The 27864-nt window shown below is 37.5% G+C and overlaps 7 protein-coding genes and 1 pseudogene across 7 annotated transcripts; 5 read left to right on the top strand and 3 right to left on the bottom strand.

Annotated features, from left to right (window-relative positions):
• The first annotated feature begins 1637 nt into the window (after nt 1-1637).
• Nucleotides 1638-5906, top strand: LOC106397096 (plant intracellular Ras-group-related LRR protein 6). The gene is made up of 21 exons (XM_013837651.3): nt 1638-1836; nt 2137-2200; nt 2295-2431; nt 2513-2599; nt 2694-2769; nt 2863-2937; nt 3141-3210; nt 3296-3373; nt 3459-3519; nt 3625-3703; nt 3822-3912; nt 4015-4075; nt 4177-4244; nt 4325-4395; nt 4502-4639; nt 4748-4852; nt 4952-5082; nt 5161-5257; nt 5346-5420; nt 5501-5556; nt 5658-5906. The coding sequence occupies exons 1-21, from the start codon at nt 1772-1774 to the stop codon at nt 5728-5730; spliced, it is 1758 nt and encodes a 585-aa protein (XP_013693105.1). The 5' UTR covers nt 1638-1771; the 3' UTR covers nt 5731-5906.
• A 437-nt stretch (nt 5907-6343) lies between these two features.
• On the top strand, nt 6344-8675 carry LOC106401339 (glutathione S-transferase T3-like). The gene is made up of 2 exons (XM_013841843.3): nt 6344-6848; nt 7294-8675. Exon 2 carries the CDS (start codon nt 7642-7644, stop codon nt 8524-8526), a length of 885 nt encoding a protein of 294 aa, XP_013697297.1. The 5' UTR covers nt 6344-6848; nt 7294-7641; the 3' UTR covers nt 8527-8675.
• Nucleotides 8676-9033: 358 nt separating this feature from the next.
• On the top strand, nt 9034-11098 carry LOC111206466 (annotated as a pseudogene).
• On the top strand, nt 10828-13325 carry LOC106401338 (ultraviolet-B receptor UVR8-like). The gene is made up of 6 exons (XM_013841840.3): nt 10828-11568; nt 11695-11904; nt 11975-12085; nt 12155-12523; nt 12616-12723; nt 12823-13325. Exons 1-6 carry the CDS (start codon nt 11224-11226, stop codon nt 13150-13152), a joined length of 1473 nt encoding a protein of 490 aa, XP_013697294.1. The 5' UTR covers nt 10828-11223; the 3' UTR covers nt 13153-13325.
• Nucleotides 13326-15979: 2654 nt separating this feature from the next.
• Nucleotides 15980-17061, top strand: LOC106401766 (stem-specific protein TSJT1-like). Its single transcript, XM_048757008.1, has 2 exons — nt 15980-16641; nt 16735-17061. The coding sequence occupies exons 1-2, from the start codon at nt 16071-16073 to the stop codon at nt 16923-16925; spliced, it is 762 nt and encodes a 253-aa protein (XP_048612965.1). The 5' UTR covers nt 15980-16070; the 3' UTR covers nt 16926-17061.
• Nucleotides 17062-17309: 248 nt separating this feature from the next.
• LOC106401765 (DEAD-box ATP-dependent RNA helicase 15) lies at nt 17310-18944 on the bottom strand. Its single transcript, XM_013842342.3, has 5 exons — nt 18632-18944; nt 18458-18535; nt 18049-18233; nt 17808-17952; nt 17310-17701 (listed from the first exon to the last, which is right to left on the bottom strand). The coding sequence occupies exons 1-5, from the start codon at nt 18710-18712 to the stop codon at nt 17504-17506; spliced, it is 687 nt and encodes a 228-aa protein (XP_013697796.1). The 5' UTR covers nt 18713-18944; the 3' UTR covers nt 17310-17503.
• A 194-nt stretch (nt 18945-19138) lies between these two features.
• LOC106401210 (ribosome biogenesis protein BRX1 homolog 2) lies at nt 19139-21028 on the bottom strand. The gene is made up of 8 exons (XM_013841680.3): nt 20790-21028; nt 20558-20699; nt 20275-20353; nt 20079-20203; nt 19895-19996; nt 19728-19796; nt 19549-19647; nt 19139-19432 (listed from the first exon to the last, which is right to left on the bottom strand). Exons 1-8 carry the CDS (start codon nt 20999-21001, stop codon nt 19295-19297), a joined length of 966 nt encoding a protein of 321 aa, XP_013697134.1. The 5' UTR covers nt 21002-21028; the 3' UTR covers nt 19139-19294.
• A 212-nt stretch (nt 21029-21240) lies between these two features.
• On the bottom strand, nt 21241-24728 carry LOC106401209 (WD repeat-containing protein 44-like). Its single transcript, XM_013841679.3, has 6 exons — nt 22774-24728; nt 22539-22696; nt 22390-22441; nt 22215-22297; nt 22021-22114; nt 21241-21927 (listed from the first exon to the last, which is right to left on the bottom strand). The coding sequence occupies exons 1-6, from the start codon at nt 24371-24373 to the stop codon at nt 21344-21346; spliced, it is 2571 nt and encodes an 856-aa protein (XP_013697133.1). The 5' UTR covers nt 24374-24728; the 3' UTR covers nt 21241-21343.
• Between the last annotated feature and the right edge of the window lie 3136 nt (nt 24729-27864).

Here is a 27864-nt window from a genome sequence, read left to right as displayed (position 1 = left end):
TACGCTTCTAATACACCGAATAAGAAAATATAGCTACATATTTTAGTTCAAAATAAGCTTTGTTAAAATTAAATCGATATCAATACTAACTCATTAGAAAGTTAATATCAACCAAGTAAAAACAACTTCTATAGAAACAAATCAGAAACACAAATATCCATTACCTTCATAAAGCTATGTCAAGTTTTTAACTTTTAATCATTCTTTTGAATATGTGATTAGCTGATATAACCTTTTAATGGTTATGTATCCTCATTATTTTTAAAATAGTTACTACATATAAAAATATACTGGAGTATACAACTAAAAACTATTAAACGAAAAAAACAGTAAGAGCACTGATTAGTTTCATAAAAATCTACAAATACCAACCAAAAACTAAGTTCTACTAACTCAATGAATTCTACCAAAGAGTACATGTTATGGAAACCAAATAAAAAAATCACTAATAGAAACTACAAATATGCTACATAAAGAAATATACTCTCTCTGTTCCTGAAAGTAGGATTTTCTAGATTATTTTTTGTTCTAAAATGATAGATTTTCAAAAAAAATTAAGGTACTTTTAGTAGTTAATGTTGAAAAGTTGTATACTTTTAACAAACATTAATTGAAAATATTTGAATTGGTTGAATACTATTGGTTGATATTTATTAGAAAATGTATAGTAAAATAAATAATAAATTCAATTGTAAAAAGTTAATTTTTTTCTTAATATGCGTGAATACTCTAGAATATCATTCTTTCGGAAGCAGAGGGAGTAATAGTTAAGAGTACTAATCATTCTGTTCAAAAAAATTAAGTTAGTTAAAATACATATGATAACTTCTTTTATATGTACACATTACTAAAATATTAAATATTATATATATATATATATATATAATCAGTTTTGATAGAAATATTTCAAATCAATATGGTCTATCATTAACAACTCTCAATTAGAACATATTAAAATATTTTAAGAAAAGTTAAAGCGTATAATAAAAATAAACCAAAACAATAAAACAATAAAAATCACTATGGCTACACTAAATGGCATATATGACATACAAATATACACTTAAACTTTATATTATTTCAATATATATATATGAACAACTTTGAATCAAAAAATGGAACAGTTCATCTGTTACACTTTTAAAATATACTATTCCTAATGTGATGTTTTTAGAAAACATAATATATGAAAACAATGTAACAATTTTTAAAGATTGTTGTAAATAAAAACTAATAACAAAGAAAAGTAGAAAACTAAAAAAATTCTTAATTAAAACATCACTCTTTAGTAATTTTTTCTTTTTATTTATCAACTTAAAAATAATTTTAATATTAAATTATAATAGTTTCCACCTCTAATCGATTGAAACACCAGAATTTTAAAATATAATCTCTATTTCCAAAAAAGATATTGAAACATTATCCGCGTATAGCGCGGACCAGAACCTGGTTACAGTAACGATAGCAAAAAAGACGGTAGAAAGAGCACAAGAAAAGAAGACTTGGCTTCACGTACTCGCATAACTTTTTGTTCAATATTTTGATCGTCTCTCTGGTTTAATAGGCCGGCCCATAGACCCGACCCAGTCAAGCTGTATTATAATATAAAAAAATACGAATTAAATTGTGAATTTTTTTTTATTAAAGCGCATTCTCGATTGATAAAAAAAAAAGCGTATTCTCGAAACGACGCCGTTCAACATCTTTGTTCATAAAGCGATTAGAGAAGGAGACGAAGAAGAACAGGCACAGAGAGTGTTTGTGTCTGGCAATGGATCGGATTCTGAAGGCAGCTCGAACATCCGGTTCGCTCAACCTTTCCAATCGATCTCTCCGGTTAGATCCACTAGCTTCCATTGTTTTTTTTCTTTTTCTTTTAAGTTTTCGAAATTGGATAGAATGTGAATATTATCTTTTAATCGGGGAATGTGTATGTAATCATTTAAGAAAAACTAGATGCATCTCCAGTAAATGATGAATCTTTTTCTTTTTTTTTTTGCTTGTAAATACTTTTTTATAATTCAAAAGGTTTTGCTTAGAATCAGATCTTGTATCGACTTGTGCTCACTAGATCATCCCATTTTATATGAGCTGCTGCAAAGTCTTTGATTTGAGAGGGTGATTTCAATTTTGCAGGGAGGTACCTACAGAGGTGTATCAATGTCTGGAAACAACCGGAGAAGGAGAAAACTGGTGGGAGGTGATCAATTCAAATCCTTTTTCACTAATGCATTCTTCTTCTTTCATCACACTTCTTGAAATGTTTTAAGTTTCCTCCATCTTGCACATTGCAGGCGGTTGATTTACAGAAGCTTATTTTGGCACATAACGAAATTGAGGTTTTAAGAGAAGATCTTAAGAACCTTGCTTGTTTGGTTGTGTTAAATGTCAGTCACAACAAACTGTCTCAACTTCCTGCTGCCATTGGGGAGTGAGTGTTTTTGGAGCTTTCTTGTTAACTTCCATTTTGTTGACTTTGGTAATAAATGGTCAAATGCTCTCTCATTCGTAGGCTTACGGCGATGAAGTCGTTGGATGTGTCCTTCAACTCCATCTCAGAACTTCCTGAGCAAATTAGTTCTGCAACTTCTCTTGTCAAGTAAGTTAATCCTGGCATAGAATTAGAATAGGGCACTGGATTCATTAAACTTTCACAGCTCATAATTGATTTAAATTTCTTGTGATTGCCTCAGGCTTGACTGTTCAAGCAATCGGCTTAAAGAACTTCCAGAATCTCTTGGAAGATGCTTAGACTTATCTGATTTGAAGGTTGTTATGTGTTGCTTTTGGATCAGTTGATTTTTTTTTAACTTTCTCTCATATTTTTCATGGCAATGGTTGTCCTTTCACTATAATCCACAGGCCTCAAATAATCAAATTTCCAGTTTGCATGAAGACATGGCCAACTGTTCCAAATTATCCAAGCTGGATGTGGAGGTATGAGATTGGTGTCTTTTTCTTTCTCTAACTTATAGTTTCGACTTTTTTTCCCGACGAAATTAGAACTTTATTAATCTTGAAAATACATAGTTAGAATACAAGTATGGAATAACCAAGGGCAGTATAGCCTTCTGAAAGAAAGAGAAGGCAATGGTTTTCATAGATAGATGATGTACCAATGTAATTTATGCTTGTTGCAGGGAAACAAGCTCACTGCTCTCTCTGAGAGACAGATAGCATCGTGGACCATGCTTACAGAGCTTAATGCATGTAATGATATTCAGTTTTTTATTCTGCGTTTTCTTATATACTGAAAGATTGTGGGGACACACGTTAATATATTTTCACTCTGCAGCTAAGAATATGTTGGTTGATTTGCCACAAAATATCGGAAGCCTTTCACGTCTTATCCGGCTTGACCTTCATCAGAACAGTAAGTAAAATCTGAGGAGATAACGTTTCTGTAACTCATTCCTTCTATGTAGTTGCTGAGTTGTTTTCTTATTCGATTCATGCAGAAATCTCGTCTATCCCACCATCAATAGGCGGTTGCTCTTCTCTTGTGGAGTTCTATTTGGGGTCATTCTCTACTAACTGTTTCTTAAGAAAGATTTGTTTGGTCCTACATGGTATCTAATTAGAGACTTTCACTACTGACATTCTCTTCTCTGTACTTTATGCCAGAATGAACTCACTATCGACATTACCAGCAGAGATTGGAGATCTATCACGTCTAGGAACACTTGATCTTCGTTCTAATCAGGTATTGTGCTCATTTCTTGTTTTCTGACATTCTATGTCATTATATAATCCTTTATATAGTGACAATCACTATCTTTTAAATAATGGCCTGCACCCTTGTGATTTCTCCTGATTTTCAGCTCAAGGAATATCCAGTTGGAGGATGTAAATTGAAGCTCTCGTACCTTGATCTCTCAAATAATTCATTGACAGGATTGCATCCTGAGCTCGGTACTTGCCATTTTTGCATCCCCTGCTTGTTAATGAATTTACATATGACATCATTAAAATAGCAATTAGCATAATGATTCTTGTTCTCTCCTTTTCTTGTAGGAAACATGACTACTCTGAAAAAGCTTGTGCTTGTTGGCAATCCTTTGAGAACCCTTAGAAGGTAAATTTTAACTCTCCCACTGTCTGGTTTCTTGATTCCTTGGTCTTAGTTTGATTGCTACTTCAAAAGACCAATATTTCTTTCGTTTTTTAACTCTTCAGCACGTTAGTAAATGGTCCTACAGCTGCTCTATTAAAGTATCTTAGGAGCCGTCTATCTAATGGTGAAGGTACTTTGGTCCACCATCACTCTCTCTCTCCCTCTCTCATCTAAGAGGTTGTGACTAACTGTTAAGGTTGCCATTTGTAGAAACTAGTGCAAGCACTCCGTCCAAGGAAAACGTAATTGCTTCAGCAGCGCGTATGTCCATATCTACAAAGGTAAGTGAATTCACAGATCTCAGCACCATCCTAACAAGAGTTCCGTATTCGTAATAGATAACAGGAATTCATGATCTTAATCGATTGACGCTGCACACAACTCCAGGAACTTTCTCTGGAAGGTCTCAACTTGACTGCTGTCCCTTCACAAGTTTGGGAGTCTGGTGAAATCACGAAAGTTAATCTTTCTAAGAACTCTATCGAGGAATTGCCTGCTCAGCTTTCTTCATCTGCTTCCCTTCAGGTAACTGTGTTTTCCACAAACACTAATTCTATTTCATCTGCTACATATGCCTTTGCTATAAAACATGTCGTGTTGCTAAAGATTTCATGTTATCTTTGTATTTTGCAGACTTTGATTTTGTCAAGGAACAAAATTAAAGACTGGCCCGGTGAAATCTTGAAGTCACTTCCTGCTCTTGTGTGCTTGAAGTTAGATAACAATCTCCTGAAACAGGTTGGTGATGTTTGTGGAGAAAAGATTTAAAGAGTTGACTATAGCTGCCACAATAGAAGACGCTAATCCATCACCTAACTTTTTTCATTTGCTTCTTAGATTTCACTGGATGGGTTTCAAACAGTCTCTGGGCTTCAGATTCTCGACCTAAGTGGTAATCCAGCTTCCTTGGGCACCGGAGTGCATCCCAAGTTTTCCTTCTTGCCACAACTACAAGAGCTTTATTTGAGGTTGGTTTTTGTACGTTACATTATTCATTGCCCATTTAGTTAATGTTGTCTAGTTTAAGATGATACTTCACTTGACAGCCGAGTCCAGCTGTCTGAAGTCCCTGAAGATATCCTCAACTTATCTAACCTGCTTATCCTTGACCTGAGCCAGAATTTACTTCAATCGATTCCCAAGGTATGTTTGCTATAAGCTGTCTACTTTGTGGTTTAGTGGAAATTGTATCAGTCAGCTAATTAACCGAAGTTTTTTTTTTCTCAATCAGGATATCAAGAAGATGACTTCACTCAAACATCTGGACATATCCAACAACAACATTTCAAGTCTTCCTCCAGAACTGGTAAGCCGCCTTTCTTTCTATCTGGAACATAGGAATTGCATTAAAATTGTCTGATAACAAAATCATGTGTTGTTTCTTAGGGTTTGCTTGAGCCAACACTTGAGGTTCTAAGGCTTGATGGGAACCCATTAAGAAGGTATTTTCTTCCATCCATTTAAAATCAACTCAAATTCATTCATTATACAAACAACAAGTTTGATTTATTTTTTCCCTTTTCACCAACATTATTGAAAACAGCATCCGGAGACCAATCCTAGAAAGAGGAACAAAAGCGGTTTTGAACTACCTGAAAGACAGAATTCCAGTTTAGTAAATTCTACAACATGAACATAGCAATATATTCATATATGTTGTTGTTTCACTGTTTGTAACATTTGTGTGTTGTGTGACCAAATTGATTCTTATTGGTGAGAGATGAGACCCACTTGTGTAAGAGATCTTGCTTTTGTTTCCAGTGACTTCAATAGAAAAAAGACTTTTACAAAACTGGTTGGTTATTGATTTCTCCAACCTCATTGTCAAATGCTAACCTCATAAACTTGAGAGTTTTGGCAACATGTTCAACTGTCTTATGTGGCTTCTGATTCTCAACCACAAACTCGACAACAAATAACAGAGTGCAAAGGACGAGGACTAATGAAAGCCCCAAAAGATTCTGCAAACTCACTCTCTCCACGACAGAGAGGAAGCATCGCCACAAAAGACGAAGAAGCTTAAGAAGCAAGACATTGAATTTTCTATTCATCTTCACACGTCTTTCATCATTCTCTTATAAAAAAAAAAAGCTCCTTTTAGACTTTTTGGCTTCATTTTGTTTGATTAGACCACCTCCATCGGCGGGTGTTTATGGAGGTTCTAAAAAAAAATTGGAAAAAAAATAAATCAAAAAGCATTTAACACAGTAGAACCGATGTTAATTTAGACAGTTGTGGAAGTGTTAAGCACCCCTTACGTGGCGTCTCCTTATTCGACCTCTCATTATTGTCTCTCTCCTCTCCCTCATCGAAAGGAAAAATCTTAACTTTTCTCCTCTAATCTCCAAACCTCCATCTTCTCCGACGATTCTGAGTAGATCCTTGAGGATGGTCAATGAGGAATGGGACATGCATCCTCCTCCTTCTTCTCCTTCTTCTCTTCCACTCAAACGCCGATGACGAAAGCCCCTCCTCTTCCCCCGCCGATGACGAAAGGCAAAAACGGCCTCCACAGTCCTTCAGCCGGCAATCTCTCACGCGAGAAAGCTACTCTCCCCCAGCCTTCTAAGAAGCTCGTCATATAGCTGAAACGCCGATGACGAAACCCTTCCTCTTCCCCCGCCGGTGACGAAAGCCAAAAACGGCCTCCACGATCCTTCTGCCGGCAATCTCTCACGCGAGAAAGCTACTCTCCCTCAGCCTTCTAAGAAGCTCGTCATATAGCTCACTAAAGGTTGTTTCTTCACCCGATTTCGAACTTTGATTATGCTTCTTATATCGATTAGTTTTAGGATTTTGGTGTGTAAATTGATTACGATCGGGAATGGCTCGTATGTACAATTGGTTGTCTAAGCTTATGATTCTCGATTTAAGGAGTTTTTGGTATTAGATTATTACATTGATGCAGATTCTATGATTGTTAGTTTTGGTTAGAGCCTTTTTGTTGCTAGTATCTAGCATGAAGCTTGTTGTGCCATTGAAAAGATCTTGAGATTGTTAGTTTTGGTTAGAGCCTTCTAGACGATGTATGCGTATCGTGTATGGTTATTTTTGAGAAGTTGGGTTTAGTTTGCTTGAGTATAATGCAATGTCTCCTGTGTAGTTGTCATAAAGGCTAATTCTTTATTTGAATTTGTTTAGGCATCGTTTGACATTTTCTTTTCGTTTTCTCTTTACAGTTGCATAAGGGAAGGGAATCACATCATCTTTATTACAAGGGAACAAACTCAGACACAAGGCAAGAGGTTAGTAGACTTAACTTTTAATGCTATTTGTTAGTTGTGTGATTAGGTTGAGAAATAAATAGAGTTAAGGGAAATGCTATTTGTTAGTTGTGTCGACGTGATTTGCATTTAGTTTTCTCTCTCTTTTAGGTTTAGGTGAAAAAATTGATTGCCATTAACTCTGTAATAACCAATTCAACAACTAAAAAATCTAAAACTTGTCTTTAAAATCTAAACAACACGTTTAAACTATCATCAACTAAAATCTTTCTCCTTTGCTACCTCCTTCTCAAACTCTATCTTATGGATTCATATAGTCAATCTAGCTTTCTAGACCTTTTAAACAATCAACAACCAAACCTTCAACCTGGTATACAACTCCCTGCCTCGAACGTGTGTGTCTTCGGTTCTCAATGGGGTGAAGGTGCTAATGCTGATGGTCACACTATCGACGACCGTAAGGAGAGAAGGAAATGGACACCAGCAGAAGACATTGTCTTGATAAGTGCTTGGTTAAACACCTCGAAAGACCCTGTTGTGGGGAATGAGCAAAAGGCAATTGCATTTTGGAAACGCATTGCTGCTTATTTTGCAGCATCTCCCAAGCTCGCTGGTTTGCAAAAGAGAGAGCCGACTCACTGCAAACAGAGGTGGGGGAAGATTAACGAGGGTGTCTGCAAGTTTGTAGGGTGCTATGAGGCTGCAATGAAAGAGAAATCAAGTGGGCAGAGTCAAAATGATGTGATGAGAATGGCACATGAGATTTTCTACAATGATTACAAAGTGAAATTCACTATGGAGCATGCATGGTTGGAGCTTCGCCATGATCAAAAATGGTGTGGAGCTTCAACAACTAAGGATAAAGTGCAGTCCAAGAGAAGGAAGCTAGATGACCAATCCGCACAGAGTTCAACCTCTGTTCCAGTAAGCCATGGAGATGATGAAGTTAGTGCTCGGCCTATAGGTGTTAAAGCCGCAAAGGGAAAAGGTAAAAGGACTGTCGAAGAGGAAGGGAAGCCGGTGAAGGAGTTTGAGAGTTTTTGGGACATAAGGCAAAAGGACTTTGCCTTGAGGGATAAGGTTAACAAGCAAAAATTGCTTGAGAGCCTCATTGCCAAGACAGAGCCTCTTGATGAACTTGAAATTGCTTTGAAAACTAAGCTTATTAATGACATGTTGGCTAATTAGTTAGATTTTTTTAGTTTGTTTCATGTCGGGTTTCTTTTGTGTCTGAGTTTGTTTCATGTCTTTGGGTCTGTTGATTCATGTCCTCGTTTTAGTTTATTTCATGTCTTTGGGTCTGTAACATTGTCCTCTTCCTTAATTAATGTTTAATCAAATCTCTTCCTTAACAAATGCTTTGTTGATTCGGTTTATTATATATACATCTATGTGACATTGTGTTGCTTTTGCTTTTGTGTACCAGAAGAGTACAAGAAGGAACAGAAGGCAACGCATGTGAGCAAGGAACAGAGTCATTACATGTGACACCAAAAGCAAAAGAAGAGTACAAGAAAGAACAGAAGGCAACGCATGTGAGCAAGGAACAAAGTCATTACATGTGACACCAAAAGCAAAAGAAGAGTACAAGAAGGAACAAAAGGCAACGCATGTGAGCAAAAGAACAGAGTGTTGTTGTAATTTTTTTTCTAGCTTTATGAGTTGTGACATTGCTTGTGACACAAGAAGACAATACTTGATGTTTCATGTTTCATAGATGTTTTATATATTGTACAACCACGAGAGAGAGCAACACTATCTCATAATCAAAACCCTTCTTTCTTTCTTATTCTTCTCGAAATAAACCCTTCTTTCTTTCTTAGTCTTCTCCAAAAAAACAAACCCGTTCTTTCTTTCTTATTCTTCTCCAAATAATCAAGATATTTTCCACATTTCTTTCTTAAAATTTTATAATGGCATCTTCTTCTTCTACTAATTTCGATGATGAAATGGATGAAAAAGCCGATCAAATTTTCGATCAAGAATTCCAAAATCTCTTCATTCATCATGAAAATCGCCAAGAAGCATCAAGGTCAAAAAAGAAACGAGCCTACATTGAAAGACAACGAGAACAAGGACACATGCAATTATGGAACGATTATTTTAGTGAAGATGCAACATATCCTTCTCACCTGTTTCGACGCCGGTTTCGAATGAACAAGCCCTTGTTCATGCGTATTGTTGATCGACTCTCCGCTGAAATCCCTTACTTTCAACAAAGAAGAGATGCTACTGGAAGGTTCGGTCACTCTCCGTTACAAAAGGCAACGGCAGCAATTCGTATGATGGCATATGGTTGCCCAGCTGATGCGGTCGACGAATACCTCCGACTTGGTGAGACCACCGCGCTTTTATGCTTGGAAAATTTTGTTGAAGGAATCATAAATTTATTTGGAGATGAGTATCTAAGAAGACCCACGCCAGAAGATCTTCAACGACTACTCGATATAGGAGAGATACGCGGATTTCCCGGGATGATAGGAAGCATTGATTGTATGCATTGGGAGTGGAAGAATTGTCCGACTGCATGGAAAGGGCAATATACACGTGGATCAGGAAAGCCAACCATTGTTTTAGAGGCTGTAGCTTCACAAGATCTTTGGATATGGCATGCATTTTTCGGACCTCCAGGTACTTTAAACGATATTAATGTTCTTGATCGATCACCAGTTTTGATGATATATTACAAGGCCGAGCTCCAAAAGTGAATTACATTGTCAACGGACACGAGTACCATTTGGCTTACTATCTCACGGATGGTATTTATCCAAAATGGGCTACTTTTGTCCAATCAATTCCACTTCCTCAAGGTCCGAAAGCATCCTTATTCGCTACACATCAAGAAGCTGTACGTAAAGATGTCGAGCGTGCTTTTGGGGTCTTGCAAGCTCGATTTGCTATAGTCAAAAATCCAGCTCTTTTGTGGGATAAAATAAAAATTGGCAAGATCATGAGAGCATGTATCATTCTACATAATATGATTGTAGAAGACGAACGAGATGGGTACACTCAGTTTGATGTATCAGTTTTCGCACAACCGGAATCAAACCGAAGTTCCCAAGTGGATTTCATGTATTTTACAGATATGCCTTCAAATCTCGGAAATATGATGAGCATTCGGAATCGAGTTCGTGATAATACAATACATCAACAATTGAAAGCTGATTTGGTTGAACATATTTGGCAAAAATTTGAAAGAAATCAAGATTTCGAGTAATCGGCTTTTTCACGTTTACGATTTGTATTTGTATTTTTCATATATTTTATGTAATTTTTATTTCAAATTTTATGTATCTTTTTATTTTAAATCATTCTAATAAAAAAAATTAAAAAAATATTTAAGAACCCCTATGGGGTTCTCCCATTGGAGAAACAAATAATAATTTCCACTAGGCAAGATTCTTAACTTCTCATATCACTTTTAAACCTACTAATTTAATCATTAGAACCCCTAATGAGTTCTAATGGATGGAGTTGCTCTTAGTGGCAATAAAGTCAATAGCTTTTGCGTTCCAGGTAAGCTCCTCGCTCGCGCATTCACATTACTCTTCTTCTTCTCGATCGAATCAATTAGGGATTGCTCTGTTTTGGTACTCTGTTTTTTTTTTTTGCAGGTAAAATTCTGAAGAAATCTGGTGGGATTGATTCGTTAGCGATCTGACCCCTTCTCATGATTAGTTTTCGATCTTCGAATAGACCAATTGCGAAACTCTCATCTAAAACTCCCTTCTCCTATTCGATCTCCTATCTCTTCCTACCATCCAACGTCTTCTTCATACGCTACTTCAACTGCTCTAGATTTCGTCTCAAAATCTGTCCTTTATAATCTAAGCCTTTCGTTCCTCTCATAAAGTCTCGTCCTTTACGTTCTCTGTTCTCATATTCATGGCTGGCGGAAACTGGATTGTTTCGTTTGAGGATCTTCCTTGTCATTTGATCTTGGAGGTGTTGACATCTGGAAGGCTCAATGCGTTTGATCTGCTCAGCTTACAGCTGACCTCGAAGAAGGTCTTCGGAGGGAGCTGCTTTGGATTGTACCCTTTGAAGTTCAGGTCGCTAGCTGATTACGCGGCGTCTCAGCTTTGCTCTGTGCATCCTGTCTATGTGGGAATGGGTTTGCCTACGCAGAAGGAGCTTTTCGCTAACTGTGAGGGGAACTGGAAGAGGCTTTTGAGGTTCTTGCAGTCTGTTGAGCAATCCTCGGATATGGTTGAAACCTCTGCAGGCAATGTATGATCTCATTTTGCTTCTCTCTTTGCTATGTAGTCTTAGGTAGCTTAGTGATAGTTGAGAAACTGGTATAGAGAATAGGACGCTTTAGAAGTTACAAATGCATTTCTTTAATGCTTTGTGCAGATGCAAGTAACAACAGGAAGGTATCACACGTTGCTAATCAACAACTCAAAGGTTTACTCTTGTGGGTCAAGTTTGTCTGGTGTTCTTGCTCATGGACCAGAAACTACTCAATGCGTTGCGTTTACGCCTGTGGAGTTCCCCTTCTCTGCTCAAGTGGCTCAAGTCTCTGCCACACAGAACCATTCTGCTTTTGTGTTGCAATCTGGAGAGGTTGGTTGCTTCTTCTTTCTATAAAAATCTGTCCTATTGAGTATGTATGCTTACTTGAAAACCTGCACAGGTTCTCACATGTGGGGATAATTCATCGCATTGCTGTGGTCACTTAGATATAAGCCGCCCAATATTTAGGCCTAAGCTTGTTGAGGCTTTGAAGGGAACTCCTTGTAAGCAGGTAAAAACTGATACCAACTGTATCTAAATTGAGTTAATAGAACATTCCTGATCTCATCTTCTGTACCAGGTTGCTGCAGGGCTTCACTTCACTGTGTTTCTATCAAGGGAAGGTAGAGTTTTTACTTGTGGATCAAACACACACGGACAGCTTGGTCATGGCGATACCTTGGACAGACCAGTACCCAAAGCTGTTGAGTTTCTTCAAAGCGTTGGCCCTGTGGTGCAAATCTCAACGGGGCCGAGCTATGTTTTAGCTGTAACACAAGATGGCTCGGTTTACTCGTTTGGCTCTGGATCTAGTTTCTGTCTTGGTCATGGAGAGCAGCAGGACGAGCACCAGCCGCGTGTCATTCAGGCTTTTAAAAGAAAAGGTATCCATATACTCCGTGTCTCTGCAGGGGATGAACACGCCGTGGCACTTGATTCCATTGGCCGTGTAAGCTCTTTGTTTCCATCTCTCTCTCTATGTCTCAATTTGGTTTTGAGAAATCAGAAGAATCTTGTTTTGATTGTTCTTTGAACCCTTAGGTATACACATGGGGTAAAGGTTACTGTGGTGCTCTAGGCCATGGAGATGAAAACGACAAGATCACTCCTCAAGTTTTAGTCAGTCTCAACAACTGCCTCGCTGTCCAGGTCAGATTCTTTCGTGTAAAGCACAACGATTGTTCCTGTATTCTAAGAGTTCTTGAGCAGGAACTGATATGCTGATCATGACTCTACATTGTCTTGCAGGTGTGTGCAAGAAAGAGGAAAACTTTTGTATTAGTGGAAGGTGGATTGTTGTATGGTTTTGGGTGGATGGGATTTGGAAGCCTAGGGTTCCCTGACAGAGGAGTTTCAGACAAAGTCCTGAGGCCAAGAGTGTTGGAGTGTCTGAAACAACACCGTGTGTGTCAAGTAAGCACAGGTTTGTATCACACCATTGTGGTGACTCAAGGTGGTCGCATATTCGGGTTTGGGGATAACGAAAGAGCTCAGCTTGGTCACGACTCGCTCCGTGGCTGCTTGGAACCTACCGAGATCTTTCTTCATTGTGGCCGTTCTCGTAGCCGACTTTGTTGATCCAAAAGGTAAAAATAAAACAAGCTTGTTTGTATGAACCGGCTTGAGATTGGGTTAACCGGTTAGTGTCTTTTGTATGATTTGTATCTCTTTGATGTTTTTTTGTTAGTCCATGACTGTACCAAAGATATTTCCGGTATGAATTGTAATGGAATGGGAATGACGTCGATCCACCTGTGGAATGTATGAAATTCGTATGAACTGAGACTAGATTCAATTGGAAAGAGCGAAAAAATTGAATATCAATGGTAAATGATTCCAATTTGGAAAATCTATGAGGTCACTCCATAGAAGAAATACATAGTGCAATAATCGAGGATGTCATAAATGGGTAGTTGGAAATAATGATGGTTTCCAAAAACAGAAAGTGTCGGTTACCAAAATCGTCGGTGGACCACTAGGATTTATAGCAATGTGTTTTGGAAGCTCATTACAAAGAGATATGCTCAGCTTAGGGACTAGTGGGACGGAATACTTAGTGATTATTGGTTATTGTATTCTTGATGAAAGCGCACACACAACAACAAAAAAGTTATGGGAAGAAAGTGGTGAACAAAGGCTCTCATTTGGAACGCTAGCAAACACAAGTAATGTTCAAAACAGAACAAAGTAGTGCTCTGGGCTGGGACTGAACTAGGAATGTTAATGCGGACTACCCGGGCCTGTTTAGACCATGTTTGTTTAAAGCGGGTTAACCGTATGCCCATTTAATTGTGAACCCGTTAAAACCCATTTAACTGTGAACTCGTTTAACATGGAAATGGAAATGTTTCTTTAGATCCGTGAGTCCGTTTATTATTATTTTTTACATACAGTTTTTTTTAAATACAAATTTGTTATTATTTCTCTCTTACCATGTTAATCCATTATGACGTTTTATGTAATGACGTTGTTATTGTTATTGTTTCAATACTCCATTAGAGTCTTTTAACTTTCAATCGCATGACTTGGATCAAAAATAACAATTCACCCAAGTTATAGTAAGTTTTAAACACACAATTATAACAAAAATAAAAACTTTTTCAAAAATAAAAACACACAAACTAAATACAATATGACTATTTTGTTTCAAAAAAAAAATTTAAAAGTTATAAATTTCTTAAAAATATCCTTAGGTGTTATTGGTTTATATATTTTTGATTGATTTAGAAATCCATATAGTATTTATAAATCCAAGTAAAATACGCAAATCCGGAGGTTTTCCCTCGGATTTGAGTCTTTGTATTTTTAACTAAAAAATCCAAACAAATCCATTCAAATCCATTATAAAATCAAATATATTAGTAAATCCGTACGATTGAATAACACTTGATTTGATACAGAATTTATGAATCATTAAACCAATAACACATGATTTTAATACAGATTTGAAAATTATAGAACCAATAACACTAGATTTAGTTCGGATTTTCAAATCCATTAAAATACAACAACCAATAACCCCTACTAAATATAAATTTGTAATTTTTTTATAAACCTATAATAGACCTAAACGGACACAAATTTATTTAACGGATATGCCCATTAACAAAACGGGTATAAAGGGCCAACCCATATAAACTCGGTTATTTCTACGTGATGATAAATGGGTCACGGGTCAGCTCGTTAAAGCCCGCGGGCTTTCAGGCCCATTTTAACATCTCTAGACTGAAACCACACTATGTTTCTCAAGTTAGCTCATGTTTGTATAAATGTGATGACTCAATGGTCGGGCATTCTTGGGTTTGGAGATAACGAAAGATCTCAGCTTGATCATGACTCACTCCGTGGCTGCTTGGGAGTTAGAATGTTTCTCAATTATGGCCGTTCTCGTAGTTGACATTGTTGATCCAAGATAGGTAAATAAATTAGCTCGCTTTTGTATGAACCGGATCAAAACCGGTTGATGTTTGATGTTTGTAGTCGAAGATCATTTCGGTTTGGTTCGTAGCCCTAATTGCTGTGTATCAATAGACATTCCTTGTTTGGAATCTTTGGATGTGTTAAAAAGGAAAATTCCAAAGAGCATAGTCAAAGAGTAATTGATGGGAATGACGAGGATCCAACCTTACATCCACAAGAAATTGATTAACGTTGATCTAACTTTCCCTTCGTAATTAATTATGTCGGTAACGTTACAACGGCGAAATACATAAAAAAGAAAGGGGAGTTATCAAGGATGCAATTAGTAGAAATCTCACGTTTTATCATAATGTTATCTACTTATTTTATAATGGGGAATTCTATTATTTTGAGTTTGTTTTCTTTTTCATCGTGACATCAATTAGTTTTAGATATTATTTTTTTGACAGCAGTTTTAGATAGAAACATAATTTCATACAACAAAATTGAAAAGAGCTACAACAAAACAGTGTTGCACAAAAAAAAAAAGCTACGACAAAAGAAAAGAGATGATTTAAAACTTAAAATAATGCTAGTTGCCAATAAAAACACATTATGCTAAAAGAAAACATTATACTAAATATCTCAATGTACCACTACTAGAACCACAAGATTTGACAGAAATATATTATATCAAAAGATGTTATTAACATATTACAGAAACCATAAAAAATGCTACAATTATATAACGTTAGCGAAAAAGAAATTAGTACTTTTTCTAACGTGGCACGTTAAAAGATCGTATCATTACAAAGATAGACAATCTTACAAGTTATTGAATTTAATCAAGTTGTTAATTGACTAGCTTTTGACAAAATGGTAAAAATAGAATCATTAAAAAAAATAAACGGATAAGAACACGTCGGACATGTCGGAAGATGGTCTTATCTAAAATCTAATAATCCTAGTCACCATCACGTGGAATCACCCCGTATAAATAGTCTCCTACATCAACACTTTCTCCTCACCACCACAACAACAACAACAACGAAACAAAGAACAAAAGATTCAAACTTTGCTCAAACCAAAACTCAAAGATGTTGGCAATATTTCAGAAAGCATTTGCTCACCCACCGGAAGAGCTCAACAGCCCGGCGTCTCACTCCTCCGGCAAATACCCAAAACTCCCCGGAGAAACCCTCTCCGACTTTCTCTCTCTCCACAAAGACACCGCTTTCTCCATGACCTTCGGCGACTCCGCCGTCTTAGCCTACTCCCGTCCCATCACCCCTCTTCGCCAGAGGCTGTTCTGCGGTGTAGACGGCATCTACTGTACCTTTCTCGGCGCGTTAACCAATCTCTGCACGTTGAACCGCCAGTACGGACTCGCGGGGAAGAACACGAGCGAAGCCATGTTCGTGATCGAAGCTTACCGAACACTGCGTGACCGCGGTCCTTACCCTGCTGATCAAGTCCTCAGGGGGTTAGAAGGAAGCTTCGCCTTCGTTGTCTACGATACTCAGACCTCCTCAGTTTTCTCGGCTCTGAGCTCTGATGGAGGAGAGAGTCTTTACTGGGGGATCTCTGGCGATGGATCTGTTGTTATGTCTGATGATGTGAAGATTATAAAGCAAGGATGTGCTAAATCGTTTGCTCCTTTCCCTACTGGTAAGTCAAAGGCACACAAGCTTTTTCGTGTAAAGAAATAACATTTGTGAGTTAGATCTGAAGTGTTTGTTTGATGTTTTGTGTTTCTTGCAGGGTGTATGTTTCACAGTGAGACGGGGCTTAAGAGCTTTGAACATCCGAGGAACGAGATGAAGGCGATGCCGAGGATTGATAGTGAAGGTGTGTTATGTGGAGCTAATTTCAAAGTGGATGCTTGTTCTAAGGTTAATGGCATTCCTAGGAGAGGAAGTGAAGCTAACTGGGCTCTTGCTAATTCTCGTTAATTTCTTTTATTTTAAACTCTTTTAGTTGTTACTTCTTCCTGTTCTGATGTCTTGTTGCATTTTCGTTTACTTACTTTCTTTTATGTAATTAGAGGCCTTTGATGCTATATCAATAAAGAGACTAAATTGCATCTTAGATTGCATAGAGCTACAGATGAACTTGTCAGATTGCAAGGAAAATAGATGAAGAAACAAACAAAAAGATTTCAATTTTTGAGCCACAAGAGAGACAGAAGAAAACAACAGTAGAAAGACAATGTGTTAGATGATTCTGTGAATATGACTTTGATGCAACATGAACAAAGAAACTAAATTTTTTTTTTTGGCATCTTACACTGCAAAGAGCTACAGATGAACTAGTCAATTTGCAACAAAAATAGAAAAGAAACACAAAAAGTCACCTTTTGATATAATAATTAATAAGAGAGAGTTGCTAAAAAAAATACATATATAAGAGAGAAGAAAACAGAGTTAAAGAACAGTGAACACATGAAAAGTTCGTATGATCTATCTAATAGAGATAGCCTTGTAAGAGCAAGTCCATTGGTTAGAAACTATTAAGGGTTCTAATGAATAATTTAGTAATTAATTTTGTGATTTGAAAAGTTTAGAACCCATGTTAGTCTAATTAAATTTTTCTTCCTCCAATGGTAGAACCTCAGTGAGGTTCTTAAAAAAAAAAAATTCTGAGACATACACATGAATTCAGAATCTGAACCTGATGCCACAAATGTGATCGCAAGACCCTTTGTTCCAAACCTACCAGCTCTCCCGACCTATACCATAAACAGAGTATAACAGTAATGTTACAAGATCTCTTTGTTAAGTGGAAGTCAAAATAATCCATATGAAATTTTAGGAATTTAAAAAAAGAAAATTTACCCTGTGAAGATATGTATCAGCAGAATCTGGTATGTCATAGTTGATAACAATGTTGACACGCTCAATGTCAATGCCTCTTCCTACCAAGTCTGTCGCCACAAGGATCCTCTTGTGCCCTTCCTTGAAACTTTTGTAGTGAGTCAGCCTAAATATCATATCATTGTGAAGGGTTAAGAATTGGTCTCCTGCAGAAAATCTCTAAGAGCAAGTCGAGACGGTTCAGATGAAATAATATACAAACCTCTTTTCATGAGACATGCCAGAGTGAAAACATATTGAGGGGAAATTGCATTCAATAAGCAACTTGTTCAGCTCCCCAGCTCTGTTAACGCTCTTCACAAATATGACAACTTGATTGAAGTCCAATGCGTCAAGAAGGTCATTCAACTTGCAGTTCTTCTCCATCTCGCTCAGTTTGATGTAGTGCTGTTACAACGACATAACACAAAAACAGTCCAACGCTCAAAAAAATTTATATGCTGAATCACCAAGATTGGCACATTGTGCGAATAAATGTTCTTCACTGTCTTTGCAAACCAAGAGAACTGTAGCTGTACAACCATGCTAGTTCATTAAGCAATGAAAAAGTTGCAGCCAAGTTGTCAAAGGAGACAAACATGAAACGGAAAGAAAAAGACAAGCTTCAGAACCTCATATTGGTGATCATCCAAGCTTCTGTTTGCAGCCCCTGCTCCCCCATGTCCATCACAAACACAAAACAGCCCAAACTGAAACCATATACATTTAGAATTACGTTAGCATAAGCAGAGAAGTCTTATCATTATTCATTACACAAACAACAGAAGATCACAGCTCCAGCTAACCTTATCAGCCCCAGGAAGCGGCCACTTGTAATAACAAACATCTTCCATTGGAAGTTCCCTGCCTCCTCGACGTGCAGCCATGGGATCAGAGGCCACACCAATCGATTGGCGATCGACTTCAGAATCAAAAGAGAATCGACAGAGAAGGAGATCGACAGATTTTCGATGGAGAAGATGGAAAACGACGAAGGAGAGAGAGAGAGAGAGAGAGAGAATAAGAATGTGCCACGTAGGGGTCCTTACCGACCCTTAAAATCCTAATTTTAACACCGGTTCTCTCTTTTCTTTTCCTTTTTCATTTATTTTTTTCCTTTTTTTTCTTAGAAACCCTGTTTAGGAAGCTCCGATGGACCTTGTCTAATGTTCTTCTAGAGATAGCCTTGTAATGTTCTTCGAAACGTTCGTATGATCTAATATAATTCAACAGATGTCAAAAACAAAAAAGAACAGTGAAGACATGAAAAGTATTGTTTCTGTGAATTTTGGAAAAGAGTTTTAGATGGACTCTTTACTTATTAAACTCTTTAAATTGCAAGAAAATATCACCTTTTGATCCATAAGTGGGAGAGATAAAAACAGAGTCGAGAGCAGTACAAAGACAAAAACGTGATGGTTGTGTGAATATGGAAGTTTACAACAAGAAAAACTTGATGGAACTTTTGATCATTCATCATCCTTCCACATGTCTGCAAACTCATCAGGCTCCAATGGGTTTGAAAGCTCATGCATCTTTTTCCTCCTTTTTGCTTTGATCTTCTTTGCAAATTTCCCTGCTTTATTTCTTTTCTCCAAGGTTCGGATCTGACGAGCAAAATTGAAAAAAAAAAAAAAGATTAAGACTTTGACACAGAAAACCATATCATTTACAGGTACATCAGTAAATGTCTTCTCATCAAGTTGCATATAGAACACAGTACCTGGTTTGGAGATACGTAGAATGGGTTCTCGTAAAGGGTTGGACCTCCAAAGCTGCCTCCAAAGATCTTAATCGGGTTTAAACAAAACCTTGGACCAACCTGTCATCATATTTTCATTTCAATCAACACTAAAGAATCACAACTACGCAAATTATTGTTACTAATAGGTAAAGCCAGACCTCGACAAGGGTCATTTTATCAAGACCACCTCGCGCAACCTTGTCTGCCTCATTATGAGGTACTGATATCTGCAACAGAACATAAAAACAGACATTCACTAAGGATTAGGATATATAATCTGCAAGTCATATAGTTGATCTCTAAGATTTGCTAACTTTCAACCAACCTGGTAATTACGGAACCAGATATGGTCATCGACAATGGAGAAAGCAAACACATGGTCATGGTAAGGTTTGGACTTTCTGTGTTCCTTTGGGATTCCAAAAACCTGCAAGAGAAAACTAATTAGCATAAGGAAGTACAAACCATAACCAACCAGGAACACAAGGGAATGAAAATGGGAGAATGACCTGTGTTAACATCTCTTTCAAGAGTTTCCAGTGCACGTCTTTATCAAAATTGGACGAGAACGTCAAGAGAGGGCGTGACCCTTTCAGATGGTTTCCAGTGAGTTTCAGCTCCTCCATCGTGTGAACTTCACCATACAGAAACATAAGAGACGAACAAGAACATATAAACAGAATACGAGGGGGTTGGAGAAATTACCAGCATTAACCAAGAACTTAACAGAGGGTCCACTAGGGGACTTGACCATCCACATGTAAAGATCTTTATGCTTCCTACACTGAAGTCCATAACAAAATTAACACATACCGTCAGTTCACAGTTTACTACTACTCTATACAAGCAAATTAAGACACGGTGACATTACAAGCTGAGAAACAAATGAACCGAATTTGAACCACACAAGAGTTCCATCAGTTCAGTGATTTGTTCCATCTTCTATGCATCAAACCCTAGAGGTACCAACAAAAGATGGAAACTTTACCTCGAAAAACAAGCAGGAAGAAGAGCCCTTAAGCTCAACAAGCTCATTAAGAGTGGCGCCTTTACTGCTCTTAGCTTCCACCTTACTATCTTTCTTACAATGAGGCAGAAGTGACACTATGTTCAACATCAGATGCCGGTACCTTTACAAACAGATACTTGATTTATTATTATTATTCTTCTACACCATCAAACGAAATTAAAATTCAAAATCAAATCTCAACTCGCTTCACCTGAAACTAATCCGACGGGAACAAGTAACGAGAACCTTCTCTTTATTCCTGAACCCAGGCGCAGACGGAGCAGACACTTCCTTAGCTTCCTCAACATCTTCTTTCTTATCTTTCCAACCTAACAGAGTTCTCTTGGGTCTCTCCGGAGCAGAGTCATCCTTCTTCACCGGAGCCGCCGCTTCAGCCTCGCTGTGCTTTCTCTTCCTCCCCATTCTTTTTTCGTCTATTGCAGAAACAGCGCTAAACTCTTTCTAGGGTTTTAGGACAGAGTCAAACCTAAAAGACAAAGCTGCCTTTAACTCACTTCACGATCACCAAAACGACAACGTTCCGCAATTACAAGATGGGCCGAAGTTTAAATGGGCCTAAGGTTCAACTACAAAAAAAAACTGTTCGCGTCTGTAAACTCTACAAAAAGATCAGTATACCCTCTTCAAAAAAAAAAATCGAATGAAGAAAAAAAAACTTGCTAGTAATATTGCAAACCTCACTCGATTTTTTTCTTTACCATCACTCTGTACACTTTTTTATCTTTTTTTTTTTTTTTTATAATATCAAATCCTTATGGGCAAACCAAAGTTCTGAAACGCTCTAATCTCTCCTCTCAAACCTGCAGTGACTATCACCATCCCCCAAGAAGCCGACACGTTCCCTGAGTTAGACAAATCCGTACTCAGACGGTTCCCACTTCTGTTCCTCCCAAACATCAGCTTCTCCTCAGGCCAAGTCGCTGACATTCTATCGAAGAAGTATCCGTTTGTGGCGCTCGAAATGATCCCGTTACGTGGACTGTTGAGTCGGTCCAGAGTTGTTGTCCCTGGCTGGTCCACAGGTGTGGGTGGATGGTTAGCTGTGGAGACTTCGTCTAAGTTGTTGGCTCTGTTTTGGGTGGCTCCCCAAGACTCTGTTGAGGCCATCCCGGGCCATGAGATGGCTGCGGAGACGTCTTGGCTGTGGAAATGCTCGTACGAGTTTGTGACTGTGACGTTCTTGTTGCTGCTGCTGTTGCTCTTGCTTGGTCGAGAAGCAGGGGATTCGTACTTCCATATGTACACGTTTGAATCCTCGCTCGCTGACACTACGTATTTGCCGTCTGCTGTTATTGAGGCGGAGATTTGGCTGCTCGTGTTTCGAAACCCTGTCAAATAGTGAAAAAAACGATTGATTACTTTTGCTTGCGAATGAAGTAAACAGAAGACAAAGCTTGAAACTTTGTTTGTTTTTGTTTTACCTTTGAGTTTGGTAACTAGATCAGTTCCATCAACAACGCGGATCCGAGAGTCCGAAGATGTGACTAGCACTTCAGATGAGCTTCCAGGCACAAACTATGGGATGAAATGAGACACAAGCAAGCAACTTTTAGTGCCGTCTCATGAACAAAGCCCCTCAGATTTTGCTCCTGAAGAAGTGAGATTCTCTCATTACCTGGAAACCAGTTATCTTTTTCTGATGAGCTTTCTTCTTCTTGTTCTGTAAATTTATCTGGCTTTTCTGTTGCAGCTTGTTATCTGGGGAAAAATAAAACAACACGTCACTTAATGTTAACGCATTAGGAAACGGTAAAAAATCAAAATCACATTAACAAACTTCATTCATTTACCTGATGCACTGTAAAGACGACAGCTACCTTTGTATGAACCAACCAACGCACCCTTCAAGTTTCAACACATTCTTTAGAAAATTAGAAAACTGTTTAAAGCCAAAAAGATACTGACTTCAGATAATAATGACATGGCAGATTTAGTTTACCTGACCGTCTGGAGTGTAGCAAGCAGAAGTGACCATCTCGTGAAGATCATACCAGTCAACTACTTGCCGATCCGGAATGCTCCACACGCGAACTTTTGCATCTAACGAACCGCTGATGAAGTATCTATCATCAACCGGATTAAATTGAATGCAAGTCACTGTCCCAATCAATAGAGCAAATTATTATTTAGATAAGCACAGAAAGAAACAGATTAAATTAATATTAGCTACTAACCATAATCACTGTGAGAGAATACTTTCAAGCAAGTGTGTGTAGACAAGCTCCACAAACGAACTGTCTTATCCATCGATGCAGACAGCAAATCCTGAGACTTGGACCAAGCAAGATCAAGAACATCATCCAGATGACCATGAAAGGAGCAAAAGGGTTTGTCCGAGAGCCCAAAAACAGAATCTGGAACATATATGTTCTCCAAACTCAACGACTTTCTACTCACAGAACTCCTCCCTCTTCTCCTCGGCGACATAGTAGTCGGTTCCGGAGATCCATTACTATTAGCCAAAAGCAACAGCTCCGGTCTATCCAGCAACAACTCTCCTCTCTTCTCAGCCTCAACCACTTGCCAAACATGAATGACGCAGTCCTCGCCGGCGCTAGCGAGATACTTACCATCCAAACTAAACTTAATGCTCCAGATAGAGCCGTTATGCGCTTGAATCTCCTGCGTCTTGTACATCGCCGTGAGCTCTTTGGAAGACTTCCCGTACTGTCTGACCCTAACTCTCTCCGGCCCGTGGAAAGAAGATTCCTGAGAGTCATCCGTAGCTGAGCTCGACCTCCGACCGCCTCTCTCCGATGACGTGTCTTTATCGTCGCTGCTTCGTCTCTCTTTGCTGTGACCAGTCACAACGCTCTTGATGCTCTTGAACCAGCTTCCTTTCTTCTTAGACTTTGATGCATTATTATTATTATTATTATATTTACTCTCTTCATCATCCTTTGTTGTTTTGGTTGATGCGTTGTCGTTGTTATCAGAATCCTCCACGTTCTGTCTTCTCATAAGCTCCTGAACAATGGGAGAGTGTCCCACAGACATCTCAAACTCCTCCATTGTCATCTGCGTGTCGGTCCCCACTTCCTTCACCTGTTTCCATGTACTACCCTCTTCTTGAATCTCGTTCACCACAAACTGTTTCCCGTTGTCTAGATTCTTAATAGTACACACTTCCACTTCCTCATCCACTAACACACAATCAGAACTTCCTTCTAACCGCAAGGGATCAGTTGAATCAGCACTAACTGTTATACTGATCTCTGAATGCGAGAGCTTAGAGTCAAAACAAGAACATGAATTACCCTGAGGAGGATGATGATAAAGACGGTCACGATCGCTGCATTGGCTAACGGAACAATCTGACTTCGATCTCACGACGAAGGAAGCGCTGCCGCCGACAGTTTCGGAGCAATCTCCGTGATCTCGCCGGACCAACTGATTACACGAGATCGATCGAGAAATGTCAGAACCGGAATCGGAAACGGGCTTTAACCGGGAGCGAACCGGTTCTCGGTTTAGGCCCATTTCGGTTAAAAGCTTAGAGCGTCTCTCGGAGACGGAGGCGGGCTCGGAGATCCAAAGGTCGAACCTTGAAGCGCCCATTGGGAACCGAGGGACGGGGAATGGGTGGTGACGACGGCGGGGACCACCACCACCGTCTGGCTCTTCGGGGTCATGAGAGGAGATCCGAGGGGAGGATTCGGAGTCGTAATCGGAGTTGGAAGCGGAGCATGAGCAAGAAGAGGAAGAGACTAAGCGATCAAGAGAGTCGTGGAAGGGCTCCTCCTCCTCCTCCTCTTCCTCGCGGTGGTTGCTCATGGCAGCTTTGGTGACGCCAGCGAAGGCATTCCCATCGGAAAATTCCTCCGCCGGTGATTTCGATCAAACAGAAAGGCGCAGACTTTTTTGGGGAATTAATAACAATTTGTGAAGTCAAAGATGGAAACTTTTGTGGGGATTAAGCGTGTTTTTTTGAAGAATTCGAAGAATCAGATTGTGGGTTTTCGGGAAGAAGTCAGATCCGATGAAAGGCAAAGAGAGAGAGAGAGAGAGAAGTGTGTTGGAGGTTCGGTGATGGCTGTGTGTAGAAATCAATGGAGAGAGAGAGAGAACAAACTTTTATTTTATTTTGTTTTGTTTTTACCTTCTTTTTTTCTCTTCGCTCTGTTTAACTTCATTGCCTCTTTGCACTTTGTAGGCGCTGAAAACTTGTTTAATTTTTTTATTAGATTTTCAATATTTAATTACATTTTAATTTCCGACAATATAGAAGGTATATGATTTGTAAATTGACAATAATTTAAGTGGCCATATGTTTTGCTTAGGAGACCATAATAAATTGAATTTGATTTTAGAGTTTCTGTTTAATAAAAGAAAGGCGTGTAGCATACTGCTATTGTTCCAGTTATTTAATTTTCCTTGATCATCGATTTATTATTTATTAACAGAAAATTTTAATATTGTATTTTCATTACATTTTTATGTATGATACGGCAAGTGTTCTTAAAGAAAACACTTCTGATAAAATGCCGACACTAGTTTTGCTGGTTTTCTGGTTCACATAATTTATTTTGGTTTTATACAAATATTTTATTTTTTATTAATATATGTAAACAGTTAATGAAGAATAATGAATTAACAGCTTAAATCACAAAATAATTACTGTGATAGTTCGTAAAAGCAAGTTCAAGGTCAAAAACATTCTTCAGATAGTTATTATGTACGTTGCATGGAAGCTTCATCGGACGTCTGTTTCCCGCTTCGGAACCGGAATCGAAATCAGAACCTTGTGGAAGCTTGCGGAATCTCGCTTCCAAAACGTTTCTAAAATATTATCTTTAAAAACATGTTGGAAGCTTACGATTCCGTTTTGGAATCACGCTTCCGTTTTAAAAAAAAATGCAATGTATATCAATAAAATATAAAACCGTAGTTTTAATCTATATAAAATAAAAATAATAATTGTAATGAATATTGAGTTATAAATATACAAAAAATAATACTATAAATTATCTTTATACATTGAGATTTTTTATTAAAGATATAGCACATATTGAAATATATTGTGTCAATTATTTATGAAGTATTGAAAATAATTAATATAATATTTTTTGTAAACTTAATTTATGGGTATTTTTACAGTTTTAATATAAAATCATTTCAAAATTATTATAAATGAATAAATGCTTTATTTCAAATTTACATCATATAATTTTTAGTACTAATTATATATATAGATATACGCTTCCAACATGTACCTACTTCCTAATATTTTAAAAAATCTCGCTTCTGCGTTTCTTTACGCTTCCGATTCCACGTACCCGCTTCCGTTTCCATGTATAACATAGGTTATTATAGTTAAGGTTCTTGGATTATTTTTGAGCCCACGTACAGATTATATACATGAAGCATTAGGACTGTTACTTTAGAGTTTTTTAATATTGAATAAATCGGTGTAATAAAACAGTATAAAGCTCTTACAAAGTGTGAGTATCACATCACAAAACTAAACCATCAATTAACCGATTTAACCATCCAACATATCAAATCACATATACTTTCAAGAAGATGATGATTAACACAATCTATACATCTTTCGCTTCAAAGGCCCACAAAAATATATAATGGAATAACAACCATAAGCAACCTCAAAGTTGAATTTCTTTAGTGATTATACGAGGTTTATATAACTTTATTTATTTTCATAAATTGGAAAATTATAATTTAAAATGAGAAAATAGTGAAAAACAAGAGTGAGGGAAGAGAAATGGGCCTAAGGCACACAAAGAGTAAATGCAGAGAGAAGAGGACAGCTAATCACATGCCCCTTCCCTACTCTACATTTCCCGTCCCACCGTTATTTACACCACATCCCGTTTCTTCTCTATCTCAGGACCATTTTTTTGTGTGTTTACTGATTAATACTTATTTTATAGAATGCTAATCAAAGAGATTAAACATTTAGCAAACGTTAACGAAAAGAAACCAAAAAACATATGACAACTAATGACATACCGACCACGAGCATAAACATGTTTAAGACACATAGACATGAAAATATCAAATCACGAGCTGTAATTATTATTATTTTTCTATTATGGGTTTAAACTTTAGCTGTGGACGACAAAAAAGAGAGAGAGTAGATTTGTTTGTGGAGGTTTATTGGAATCCTAGATCATACTGGCTTATTAGTTTAGTTTAGTTTTCCTTTTCTTCTTAGCAAGATGTGTCCAACAGATTTACTTTTATTTTAGATCTTGTTCAATAAACATCAAATGATTTTGTTTGTTGTGACACCAAATCATTTCATACGATCACATTAGTAACAGTATGAAGATTTGACGTGAAGCATGTGATTGTTTTATGAAATTTCACAACTTTATTTATGCTAATGACCCTAATATGTTGCATTACAGTGTTTCTGTTTGTAGTAGAGTTGCACTATAGACCCAAAAAAGTTAGTGGTGAAAAATGTGGTTACAATAAATCACAAAAAGACTCCGAGCGATCTTCTCACATTGTGTTTTTAATATATTTTTGATGTTTTGCGTTTTCATGGATTATAATAGATGGTCATTTTTGAAAAAAAAATATTGCTAATTTTTAAATTCCTCAAACTAGTGCTCTAGGATTTCATCAATAATTTACCATCCAAATAGAATATAACTTTTCATTTTTATTTTACTTAATAAAACAAATTCAGTTTTATTCTCACTTTTGTTAAAAGTGTTTTCTGCAAAAAAACCCTCAATGTGTTTTTTTTTTGCAAATTAATCCGCGAACTCAAAAACCCACGGATCAACCCTCCAAGTGCCAGTCAAACCGCAATATAACCCTCGGCCGTATTTATGTGTATTTGACTGTGTATAATTTTAACATTTTTTCAATACTAGGTCGTTTTGGCGCTAATTTTTTAATAAAAAAAATTTGTTGAACCCCACCTTCATTGTGCATTTACGCAAGCTCCCATGTCCGAGAAAAACAAGGTCATTTCGTTTTAGAAATCTATATAATTGCGTTTGTTAAGTAAACAAATATATTTGTTGGCCGAGATGGTTATATAGCATGCACATGGTATTTAAGGTTCAAATTTTAAACCACGAGTTCAACAATTTTTTTTCATTAAAAAATTAGCGCCAAAACGACCTAGTATTGAAAAAATGTTAAAATTATACACAGTCAAATACACATAAATACGGCCGAGGGTTATATTGCGGTTTGACTGGCACTTGGAGGGTTGACCCGTGGGTTTTTGAGTTCGCGGATTAATTTGCAAAAAAAAACCACATTGAGGGTTTTTTTGCAGAAAA

This window comes from Brassica napus, chromosome C5 (genome assembly GCF_020379485.1).
Source record: "Brassica napus cultivar Da-Ae chromosome C5, Da-Ae, whole genome shotgun sequence".
Taxonomy (NCBI): Eukaryota; Viridiplantae; Streptophyta; class Magnoliopsida; order Brassicales; family Brassicaceae; genus Brassica; species Brassica napus.
The sequence above is the reverse complement of the archived record's forward strand: the minus strand, read 5'-3'. Positions and strand labels throughout refer to the sequence as shown.

Coding starts and splice junctions, on each gene's coding strand:
- LOC106397096 (XM_013837651.3), top strand. CDS start 1,772: ATGGATCGGATTCTGAAGGCAGCTCGAACATCCGGTTCGCTCAACCTT. Junction 3,211..3,295: donor GCTTACAGAGCTTAATGCAT/GTAATGATATTC, acceptor TTCACTCTGCAG/CTAAGAATATGTTGGTTGAT. Junction 4,076..4,176: donor CCTTTGAGAACCCTTAGAAG/GTAAATTTTAAC, acceptor TTAACTCTTCAG/CACGTTAGTAAATGGTCCTA.
- LOC106401766 (XM_048757008.1), top strand. CDS start 16,071: ATGTTGGCAATATTTCAGAAAGCATTTGCTCACCCACCGGAAGAGCTC. Junction 16,642..16,734: donor GTTTGCTCCTTTCCCTACTG/GTAAGTCAAAGG, acceptor TGTTTCTTGCAG/GGTGTATGTTTCACAGTGAG.
- LOC106401338 (XM_013841840.3), top strand. CDS start 11,224: ATGGCTGGCGGAAACTGGATTGTTTCGTTTGAGGATCTTCCTTGTCAT. Junction 11,569..11,694: donor TTGAAACCTCTGCAGGCAAT/GTATGATCTCAT, acceptor TGCTTTGTGCAG/ATGCAAGTAACAACAGGAAG. Junction 12,724..12,822: donor ACAACTGCCTCGCTGTCCAG/GTCAGATTCTTT, acceptor ATTGTCTTGCAG/GTGTGTGCAAGAAAGAGGAA.
- LOC106401339 (XM_013841843.3), top strand. CDS start 7,642: ATGGATTCATATAGTCAATCTAGCTTTCTAGACCTTTTAAACAATCAA.
- LOC106401209 (XM_013841679.3), bottom strand. CDS start 24,373: ATGAGCAACCACCGCGAGGAAGAGGAGGAGGAGGAGGAGCCCTTCCAC. Junction 22,442..22,538: donor GCTACACTCCAGACGGTCAG/GTAAACTAAATC, acceptor TGAAACTTGAAG/GGTGCGTTGGTTGGTTCATA. Junction 22,115..22,214: donor AAAAGATAACTGGTTTCCAG/GTAATGAGAGAA, acceptor TTCATCCCATAG/TTTGTGCCTGGAAGCTCATC.
- LOC106401210 (XM_013841680.3), bottom strand. CDS start 21,001: ATGGGGAGGAAGAGAAAGCACAGCGAGGCTGAAGCGGCGGCTCCGGTG. Junction 19,997..20,078: donor TGAAAGAGATGTTAACACAG/GTCATTCTCCCA, acceptor TTTCTCTTGCAG/GTTTTTGGAATCCCAAAGGA. Junction 19,433..19,548: donor TCTACGTATCTCCAAACCAG/GTACTGTGTTCT, acceptor TTTGCTCGTCAG/ATCCGAACCTTGGAGAAAAG.
- LOC106401765 (XM_013842342.3), bottom strand. CDS start 18,712: ATGGCTGCACGTCGAGGAGGCAGGGAACTTCCAATGGAAGATGTTTGT. Junction 18,234..18,457: donor TGGATGATCACCAATATGAG/GTTCTGAAGCTT, acceptor TCGTTGTAACAG/CACTACATCAAACTGAGCGA. Junction 17,702..17,807: donor CTGATACATATCTTCACAGG/GTAAATTTTCTT, acceptor TTTATGGTATAG/GTCGGGAGAGCTGGTAGGTT.